The sequence below is a fragment of the Rhinolophus hipposideros genome (assembly GCF_964194185.1).
Source record: "Rhinolophus hipposideros genome assembly, chromosome: 7".
NCBI lineage: Eukaryota > Metazoa > Chordata > Mammalia > Chiroptera > Rhinolophidae > Rhinolophus > Rhinolophus hipposideros.
In genome coordinates, this window is record NC_138053.1 from 94635755 (window position 1) to 94646833 (window position 11079).

General features: G+C 43.4%; 1 protein-coding gene across 8 annotated transcripts in view; it reads left to right on the forward strand.

The window, feature by feature from the left end:
• Positions 1 to 10251, forward strand: part of ATPSCKMT (ATP synthase c subunit lysine N-methyltransferase) — a 21755-nt gene extending 11504 nt beyond the window's left edge. For 3 of the 8 annotated variants that reach the window (XM_081053114.1, XM_081053113.1, XM_081053107.1), the window contains 2 exons: positions 1064 to 1114; positions 6650 to 8152. In XM_081053114.1, the coding sequence (XP_080909240.1) occupies positions 1064 to 1114; positions 6650 to 6859 (261 nt within the window). In that variant the 3' untranslated portion in view covers positions 6860 to 8152. Of the gene's footprint in view, positions 1 to 1063; positions 1115 to 4207; positions 4467 to 6649; positions 8166 to 10101 lie in introns of those variants that run through there. The other 5 variants (XM_081053112.1, XM_081053111.1, XM_081053108.1 and 2 more) reach the window with 4 other exon arrangements.
• Positions 10252 to 11079: the final 828 nt, after the last annotated feature.

The window sequence follows — 11079 nt, forward strand, 5'->3', positions numbered from 1 at the left end:
AACTGGACTCTAGAGTAGAAGCTTAAGGTGTATGACATGGTCGGTCATGTGAGTTCCAAGAATTTATTTGCTCACTTAAAGAAGTCCTCATTTCTATTTATTACAAAATGATGAGATTTGTTTTTAATCTCATTTGGGAATCTTATATATTGTAATATAGGCATTGTTAATGTCATTCTTGGTACACAGTAGCTTCTTCTGTGTGTGTGTATATGTGTGTGCGTGCGCGTGTTTAGAGGGGCAGAGAAAAAGAATCTACCAACCGTACTGTCACGTCCTGGTCTTTGTAAAATACAAAATACTTGCAAGTTTATTTCTACTCATAAAAAAAAAAAAAAAAGCCCTGTAATTTTGCTTTAGGAATGCTCCGTAAAAAGCTTTCTCTTAAGTAAGAATTTCCCACTGTAATGTTGTCATCAGTAGCTTATAAAAATTCGAGTTTTGCTTGCATTTTTTTATGCCATACATACACAAACGATCTCTCTGTAGAGTAAATAAGACTTTTATTGGGCAATAAGAATTTTGACTGGCAAAGCACTTTCCCCCCCAGTTTTTCAACCAGAGACCATTTTACTGCTTTTTAAAACTTATTTTAGAGAAGAAGAGGGGGACTAGAATTTTAAGGCTGGTTCAACTTAAAAAACCATATGGTTTTGAGATCCCTTGAGTTCTTGCAAAACCACTTTGGTGTGGAGTAGAGTAGGAAAGTGTGGACCAGGGGCATTGATGGCCCAAGGTCAACTGACCCGGCTACCAGCTCGTCACTGGACAACTCCTTGGCCTTTCTGTCAGATGACCCCTGGGGCAGGCCCTGGGTGGAGTCGCTGTGAGGATGAAATGAGGTAATTTACGGGGAAGCATTTGGAAAACTGATGGATTGAACTAAAATGAACAAAAGTGTGCGCATGATGTTTTTTTCTTTGTGAAATCTTAAAGGAGGCCACTCTGTGAAAACCTACCGTTTAGTGAAATGCAAAATTGCTACTCGTTTTGAAACAAAAGTTAAGCTGGATGTTTGGCTTTAAAAGTTAATCCATGAATTGTTTCCCTCCCTCTCCTTTAGGTTACTTTTTCGCAGTACTCAAACGTTGTTATTTTTGGGGTGCCTCAGATGGTGAGTATGCACTCTCCTGTCCCCTGTCTGGTTTTAGGTCAGTGGAGGCCCTTCCAGCTCTAACAGACCACCTCTGTATGGCCTGCTCACCCATGTGCAAAATGCCGGCCTCCCAGAGATTCTGAGGCAACACTGGATTTCAGTTCATTGCTTAAACAAAACACTTCAGGGCTTTAGAAATTTAATCGTAAAAGATTCAGTCATTTTTAAGCTTTTGCTTCAGATAAAAAGTCTTAATGATCTACCTAAGCCCTAAAAATTCCATTCTGAAAACTGCTTTATGAGCTCCTAGTGTGTCATGTAGTTGGAGCTTTTCACGGTCGCTCACTTCCATCCAGCTCAAATCACTCTGGAACATTAGTGGGAATGTTCCCTTTGAATTGATCATCCCTCCGATTTTGCAGTAAGATAATTTTCAGGGTGGATGAGCACTGACTAGTTTCAATTGACCTCAGATAACTGATTTGTACTGAACTCTGATTATGTACTTTGAAAAGTGAAAATACTGCACATCGTACTGAAAATGGCTCTTAATTTAGCCTTTGGAAAGATGGCCGGGATGGGATGCTAGTACTGTAATTGTTGGTTTTCAGACCATGGAAATAAATCCCTGTCCGCTTTTCAAAGTCTGTAATTGTAGCCATAGTAATCTTGCAGAACTGGATGTTTGCTGAAATGCCACTATAAAACTGATACGGTTTTCAATTAAAATACAGGGAAATTTGTTTTCTTATTCATATCTTAATTTTTATATAAGATGTTTTAGTGCTTGAAATATTTTTCTTACCATTGGAACCTTCAGTGCAATGCCATTTTCTTTCATTATTTTGAAATCAATTTAGAAGTGTTTTTGTTATATATTCTTGAAAGTGACAGGATTCTATATGTTCATAAGCATAAAATTACGATGAAGCCTGAATGTCTACACTTTTGTTATAGAAATCAAAAGAGGTAGAAAGGCACGATCCTTGGCCATCAAAAAAACCCCCACTATTTGGGATTGTATAATTGCTATGATATTTGATGGTTATTTGATACTGATTATAATATTTGGGCATTCCTTCAGAATAATTAGCATTGGGGGCAAATAACTTTAATTTGAAATCCACGCTTTCTGAAATTAGAACGGTGGTATGTAGTGGGACTTCCCGGCAGCAGAGAGAGGCCGGATGATGGCCTGAGATGTGGGCCGTGAAGCCACAGCAGCTCCGTCCCAGCGGGGGGCAGCAGTGGCCTTTGGTAGTCCTTGTCGCTGCACAACCCGTGGGTTTTGACTCCTTGTGCTGCTGATCGTGTTTGAAGGATTGTCAGTTTTTGGAGCTGTTCACTCAGGGGGAATAAGAGCCCAATTTTTTTGATCAACACTTGTGCAGTTATTGTCCATTCTTCTGCACACAGAGAAATCTTAAATAAGGAACTTGTAGCATTCCACTGTTTCCAAGAAGAAGGGGAGCAGCTGACATCCAGGAAGCACACATGTTCCTGGGAATGCAGTTTTCTACGCAGGTGGATTGATCACAGGTGCAGAGGGCCCAGTTTCAGGTGTGGAGGCCCCTGCTTTCCACTCTTACCAAGCTTGGCCTATGTGGAGGCCGTGAGCAGGAGTGAGAGCACGTGCTGGGGAGCCAGAGGCCAGATCAGCTCTGCCAAGTCCTTTTACCTCTCGGGCTCCATCATTCAGTCTTCTGTGAAAATGCATTCCCTTCCCTGAAGTCGGGGGCTCAGCAAAGCCATCGTGGCATGAAATATTTCCCAGGGCAGCGGAAGCACACATAGGCCCTAAGAGAGCCAGGAGGACACTCGGGGAACTTTGCAGGTAGAAACCTTGGTATTATAAACTTACCCTGCTTCCGACACCAGGCTGATTACTCCTAACAGCGCGTTGCAGTCACAGCTCGAAGTTAGAGGTTCCCTAAACGTTTCAACACTGGAGTGCACCTCACGTACTAGGAAGGAGGACTCCCATTCGGACCTGTGCATCCATTAGTAGGATCGTAAATACGCACGTAAAGGACTTGCTCAAGCTCCAAGAGCATCTTTTCACAATGGAAGACAGATCACTTGTGTCCCTGTTAAAACCCTCTGTGACTTCTTGCTGCTTAAAGGAGCAAGGATAAGGCCCAAACCCTCCACATGGCCCCGAGGCCTGGCACAGAGTGACCCCTGCTTCCCCAGCTCCCTGTCTGTCCTCTGGGCCCCTCTGTGTGGGGCCGTGTCCATCTCTCTGACTTCAGTCCCCCAGCCCTGGGCCTGCTTAGTGAACACCTGTGGACCCTTCATGGTCAAATGTTTTCCTGTGAGAAGCCGTCCCTGGGACTTGAGGGACACTGGGCCCTTGTAAGGCGGGAGCCATTGTGGCTTTGAGCAGAGGACTGGAGGAGCCCGCTGGGGCTGAAAAGGATCACAGGCTGTCCTGGGGTGAGCAAAAAAGAGTCAAGGGTGACTCCCAGGTTTGGCCTGAGCAACTGGAAGTTTGGAGTTGCCATCTGTGAGTTGGGAACGGTGCAGGTGGAGTGGCTGGGGAAGATCAGGAATTCGGGAGGCATGTGGTGTTGGAGATGGATGTGGGGACCTCGAGTTGACAGTGGTGGATAGAGGGCGTCTGGGGCTCAGGAGGGAGAGTGGGCTGGAGGTCAGGTTTTTAGGCATCAGTGCCCAGGGAGGGGGCAAGGCATCCAAGGTCTGAGGCCTGGTCTCTGACAGGTGAGGGGTACTCTGCAAAGGACCCAAGAAGAGGAGCTGGGGAGGAGGAAAGCTAGGGTGGGTTCCTAGGAACCAAGTGAAGCCAGAGCTTCAGGGACGAAGGAGTGACGAAGTGGCTCAAAGCTGCCGACGGCCATGGCTGATTTGTCTTCCATGCCTTTGAGCTGGTTTCAACTTACGTGTAAGGTTTTGAAGATGTAATTAGAATATGATGAGTTCATGTCACTCTAAAGCCTATAATTGTGTGAATAAGTTTGAATTCCATTAGACAGACATGACACATCACTGCTTCCCTTTGTGTGTGATATCAAGACCCAGAGTTGTTGCATATTTATGTGTAATTTAGTCAGTTAATTTCTTACGATTGAAATAGTTCCTTTTCATTTTTAGGTTTATCTTGACTTAGCACATGACAGTCATTTGGAAATAAAAGAAACTAAAAGAGAAAAGAATAATGGTAATGTGGATACGTTTACAATTATCCTTTTTATGAACACAATTACCATAAGAAATCCTTGATATTTTGGAAAAACACATATTGTCTCATTCTTTGCTTATTTAACTTCCCCCCCACGGAGCAAAACATTTTCTTTTTTAAAGTCATCTTTTCCTGGATGTTAAAAGAATAGAAATGTTCCATACTTAATGGAATTTACTCTTTATTATCTTGGTATTGATTCTACTGAAGAATCAGAATTTTGGCTCACTGTATCCGTAGGTCATGTAGAGGAGTTTTTACAAGCCACTTTATAAAAGAATAAAATCTTCATAGAAGTACTGTTGCTTTGTTTGTCTTGATTTGCTTTGGTACTTTTAAAGTTAGTAGCTTTTGCTCAGATCTTGGTTTTTAAATGTCATTTCCTACCCAGAGGAGCCAGCAATGTCTGAGAAATGGTTGATCCCAGGGCTTAGGAAGGGAAGATACAAAAGCCTTGAACATTTTGTTGGGGCCAAATATAAGGATGTGCTCACAGTATTTGACAAGGGCACGTCCAAAGGACAGAGCAAGCCGCTTGAAGAGGCTCCCACTATCCAAACTGGAACCATTTGAGCATTAGAATAAACGAGAGGGCAGAGTATTGTCACGGATGAAATGAAATCAGACCCTAGGGGTTCATCCTTACAGTGCTAGCTAGCCAGGTAGGTAGGGAGAAGGGAAAGCCCTTTCTTGTAGTAGATTGTAGAATTCCATCTAAGAGAAGTGATGGAATTAGCAAATCCACACTTTGCAATGATTATAGTAAAAATTGACTCAGGCCAGAATCATCAGTGAATGCTGCATCTAGTGGGAGGACAGTTTGATGAGTAACAGGATATGTACATCCTCTCAAGGTAGTTCCCCACAAATGATCCATTACAAAGGAAAAATAGTGACCACATTGTGGAGACACCAGATACCACCTTAACCCAGTAGTGACCATCACCCTCAAAGCAGGAACACCCCATGGGCGCCTGACTGTGGGGCCCTGAGATGGTCACAGACCCACTTAGGGGTCATTGCTAAAGACCCACATGCTGAGTCATTTTGAGCAAACATCAGAGGAAACTCAGGTGGGGTCCATTCGGAAAAATAGTTGTCCCGTATCCTTAAAGGATGTTATTGTCATGAGAGACAAAGATGGAAGAACTCCAGATTAAAGGACAGTAAGGAAACATTACAGCTAAATATAATATGGGATCCTGGACCGGGGTAAAATGTTAGAAAAGCCGTGACTGGGACATTTGACAAAATTGGAATGTTACTACTAGAATCATTTTAATGGAATATAACGTTAAATTTCCTGAATGTGATAACTGCTGGGGCTATTTCTTAGAAAATATATTTTCTTGGAAAACACTGACTTATTAAGGAATAAAGGAACATGTATTGAACCTGTTCTCAAATTAGAAAGTAAATATTCATAGAGAGGCGAAGAGGGCAAATTGAAAAAAGCAAATATGACAAACTTAAAAGTTGGTGATCTTGGGTAAAGGTTTATGGGAGTTGTTTGTTCTATTCTTGCAACTTTTCTGTAAATTTGAAATTGTTTCAAAATAAAAGAAGAAAGCAGAAAAAGTATTCTCAAAGGTGAAAGTGGTAATATAGTTTTAGGACATGAAGAGAAATTTTTAAATGATTGTTAATTTGATCATATAATGTCAATACTTTTAGCAAACAATAAAATGCTTTCTTCACCGGTAGATTGGTAAAATGACACAAAAGTGATAGTAAGAGGATTTTACTTTTTATAAGTTAAGTTGACTATAAGTTATCCGTAAGTTATAGATATATTTTTTAAAAAGTATGAATATTGAAATATTTCAAATTGGTAGAATGTGTATATTTTTTCACAGTGTAATTATTCCACATCATTGACTAGATGCTATTGATTTTAACATGTACCTTTGCTGTTGAGAAAGAAAAAAATATTGCCAATTATAATTCTAAGATGATGTCAATTGTGAGATTTCAGAGATGTTAAAAATGTGGAAATGTGTTAAATAGTTGAGACAGAGTAGATTGAAATACTTAGGTAGTTAAATAATTTAAATCTGTTTCTCATTTTAGTTATTGCCACATCATAATTTTAGTTAGAAAACCAGAAATATGTGATATACAGCTGCAAAAAATGGCATATTTCATGATTGATACCAAAAAATGTTCTTATAACTGTTGTTAATAGTCTTGTGTTTTAATGGCTTGTTTGATAATGTACTCATGCCCCGACGTGATCTTTTTTACAATTAGTAATTTTTGCGCAAGTATTTCCAGGAACTCAAATACAGAAGGACATTGGGAATCATTTCCTCTGACCCACCGGTCGCTGACAACATGGCTGTCATTCTCCACAGATGCCGCAATTGGAGAAGAAACTTGAGCTTGAACTTGAGGGTGATGCTAGAGTCATCGCTTGCCGGTTCCCTTTCCCGCACTGGACCCCGGACCAGGTCACCGGAGAGGGGATAGACACCGTGTGGGCGTATGACATGAGGATCGATCAGAGGAAGGGAAAAGAGGTCCTGAAGGTCGACGATGCATTTTTGTCGGTTGTTCAAACATAAAATTTACTGAGTGTTTTTCTGAAGTATTGGCGGTCTTTAATTTTACAGACTTACAGTTATGTGTTTAGCAAAGGGTATATTTTTGTTTGGTGTGGAATGAGAAATTGCTATTACTTTCCCTAACTTTTGGAGGAAACACACAGAAGTTAAGAACCGCAGGTAGCTTTAAAGTCTCCTTTCTTGGTATATTCTAAAAAAACGTGCTTACAGCTTTTCATGCACTTGGATGTATGAAAATATGACTAAGCAGTGGTCATGTTGATGGACAGGCAAGAGACCAACAGCACTTCCCATTACCAAGGATATAACTGAATGCCGCAGATGAGAAGAAACAATTTAAAAGAGGGTATATATCGGTAAATGTTTGTAGGTTCTTATAACTTCATTCATATGTAAGATTTAGCTCTTTCTTCTCTGAACTTCATGAGAAAATTAATTTTCTAAAGGATTTAGAGAGGCATTTATATTTCATAACATTTGCTAGGAATAATTAGTTCCAAGACTAATAGATTACTGTATTTTATCGAATCTAAGATTTTTGTGTGTGTGTGTGTGTGTGTGTGTGTGTGTGTGTGTGTGTGTGTACGTGTACATACACATTTTAACAGTTCTGGAATTGTGATGTACCTTTCAGTTGATGGTGCTTTATAGCTGTAATGGGCAGCTCCATCATCAGCTACCATTGATGGGCTCTCAGATTTGACGAAATAGGGTATTCAGAGAAAATACATGGCAGTGGAGTGGTTGGCGATGATTTAATAGTAAAATAAATGATTGTGAGCTTTGGTGTAGGCCAGACCTGGGTTCGGATCCCTCCTGGACCGAACAGGAGGCTTTGGACGGGGGCTTACCTTCTCGGAGCCTCGGTTTCCTCAATTTCTCTGTCATGGGGATAATGATACACTGCACTGGGGACTGGGCACTGATTTATAAAACTCATGGCATATAGTCTTTGGTCTGTAAATAGTATTTGTTATTGTAGGTGCTAATGGAAACCCGATTCGCAGAAGTTGCAGATTGTTTCTACTAGTCACTTTACTTTATGAAAGCAGCCATTTATTTAATATTTCTCATTTATGAGAAGAGACTTGACCGATTTAGATAAAGACAAGTTAAGGAAAAATCTTTGAATGTGAGTAGACAGGTTTCATATATCTGAAAAATTAATATTGAATGGTGACTCAAATATCCCTACTTATCACAGAAAAGAATTGAACTCCCAGCCTTGTAACCTAAATAACAAACTGCTGCAGAGATCTGATAAAGTGAGATGGTTTGCGTCTTTTACTAAACTGATATAAATATGATCAATTTGATAATTTTTATTTAAATGAGAAGTAACCGGGAACTCATTCATTCATTCAGCAAATACTTACTGAATGTCTACTGTGTAATGAGCTTTTCCGATTCAATGGTGAATAGACATGTAAGGTCCCTAATCTTATGGGACTTATATTCTAGAAGGGGGACACGAAATAGGTGAGTGAATGTTAGTGTGTGTGAAGTTGTCTATAAGAAATAATGGTGTGATAGTGTAGAGAACAACTGTTTGGGGACGGGGTGTTGTGGACATTTGTCAGGGTTTCTGGCTGCTACCACTTGCCCCATTCCCAAGAGGCCCAGATTTACTAATGAAGCAGGAATTCTCTGCCAGGGTGTGCAGCTTGGGTGTGTGCCCCTCACCGTCTGCTCTGGCCAGCCTGTAATGGCTGGGCGTGCGTGGAGAGGGGCCCATTGTAGCTCCTTGCCAGGAAGTGTTTGGCCAGAGGCGCACGCATTCCTGGTGGATTTGTAGAGGCATGAGGTTATATGCAGAGTACTAATATAACTTGCCACTTTGGGGGTTTCTCCTTAGCTTCCCAAGAATTAGACGATGCTTAATCCTACAACTTCAGAGTAAAACAGACCGTTTCACAGAAGTGTTGTGATTCACGGAAACTGCAAGATCTTTAATTGCTTTTTAAAATTGTACCTTCAGATAAGAAGTGTACCTTTTGGTAAGAATTTCCCTGTAGAAGTGAGTTTGGCTTCTCTGAATGGGTGGTTTGAATTTTCACCAGTTACTAGGTTAAGGACATTGATGAAATTTGCACAGGACACAGGTAGGGAATGACAGCTACTATGTTCGAAGTCAAAAACAGGATTCAACAATGTCTGTGCAGATTGGAATCAGGGATGAGTGCTAACCTGGTAAAATTTAGAGTTAAAAACAATCAAACAAGAGTAGAAAACATTAGGGTGACGTAGCCTAAAAGGAGCCCTGTGCCCATCTGAATGTGTCTTCTCCAGAAGCATGGTCCCAGGATCGCGACCCCGGTGGGCGCCCTCAGATCCTCTGCCAGTTCTGGCATTCAGACTCCTTGCAGTGCTTACCTCCACCATGTGCATGTGAAACCAAGTTTAGAAGATTTAAGAAATGAGGCTGTCTTCCACATGAACTGTGCTCACCATTGCTAGGGGGCGTTGTACCCCACGATAAAACAATTAAAAAAATGCCAGCTTCCTGACAAACCACACAGCCGGGCACTACCCCTCTGCCAGTGTAGTTTCTCTCTGGCTGGCGGTATGAAAGCCCGGCGGTGAAGAAATTAACAGGCTCAAGTGCAGGCGTCTTCTAAGCTTGCGCTGCAGCCCGAGCTCCCTAGCCTCGCCCGGCTGAGTGCATTTCAGGAAAGACCTCTGAGTTGCTGCACAGTGTACTGCGCGAGTCTGCATGAGTCTCAGCAAACACTCAGGAAGCACTGGCCCTGGCTGTGTGGTGTGTCTTGTCGCCTGCTGAGGCCACAGTGTGCCCAGCCCTTCATTAGTCAGACTCACTGGCCACAGGAGCCTTCCTCACGTGGCCTGGGCGGCAGAGTCTGCAGGCTTCTGACCCAGGCCCCCTTTCCCAGAGCAGGGGGCACTAGCAGGCCCCCAAAGGAGGAGTGCGGACACTGCTTGTTCCTACCCAGCTGTCATCGCCCCTTTTCTCAACAACAGTAGCCCCAGTTTTTTAGGTGCCAGGCACTGAGGTGTTCAGAAGCGAGGGGCCCAGCAGTTGTCTGCTCCCATCAGGCATCAGGGTGGGTGGTATGCATGTGATCCAGTTCCTGCCAGTGAGGTTGAGCACGTCTGCTGGGAGCTTCGGGAAAGGTTTTGTTGCTGATAGAAGAAGGCTGAGGAGTGAGCATCCTTCCTGTGTCCGGACAGGCTGCTTAGGGCAGTAACACCTGACGTTTTAGCAGCTACTTTCCAACCACCAGGGAAAGTGAAGATGAAGTCCGAGGTACTGACGCTGGTGGAGCAGAAAGAGGGAAGACCGGGTCTTTGACAATGCGGTGCTGAACCGAACTGGAGCCTCCGACTTCAAGACGTCTTGTTAAAGTGAAGTAATAAACCCATGTTGTTTTTAAGCTGCTTTGACTTGGGTGTTGTGTTACTTACAGGAAGCGGCAGCCCGTTAGAGGCAGGAGGGTGTGAGGCTGAACGGGGTGAGGGGGCCTCCCAGTGTGCGATGGCAGGGGCCTGTGAGCCAGCAGGGGCACGTTCCCTGTCCCCCTGGAGGAGAGCACTAGAGGAGACAGTACTGGTCGGCCAGGTCAGAAGGTGTGTTGAGTGTGAGAGGGACCAACAACTCCCGCATTGGGGGGCCCCATTCTCAGACTCAGAGAAGCTCTCAGAGCCGTGTCTGGGGGTGACACGGTACCAAGTCAAGAGGGCTGTGAACTTGGACACGGCCCTCATAGCTGACATGAGTCATCCCAGGAAAGCGTCTTGTTCTTGGGGACATGGGCAGGGCTGAGGGACAGCAGAGCCTCAGCCGTATCCCTGCACCCAGCGAGTTTTATAGGGGGGAGATGGTTCCTCAGGAGTAGGAATTAGGAAATTAGGAAAATTAGGAATTAGGAAAAGGAAGGGAAGCAGTTACCTTCAGACTGCCTTCTTCGCAAGTAGGGTTGCCAAGCAGAGGAGCTGTGCTGTGGATTGCTCGTTTGTGTCCTGAAAAATGTGTATGTTGGCGGGGAGGGGGGTCTTTGGGTGATTAGGTCATGAGGGCAGATCTCTGATCACTGGGATTAGTGCCCTGATAAAGCGACCCCAGAGAGCTCCCTTGCCCCTTCTACCAGGTGAGGACACAGGGAGAAGACGGTTATTTTTGAACCAGGAAGCGGGTTGTCACCAGACACTGAATCTGCCGGCGCCTTGGTCTTGGACTTCCCCGCCTCCAGACTGAGAAATGA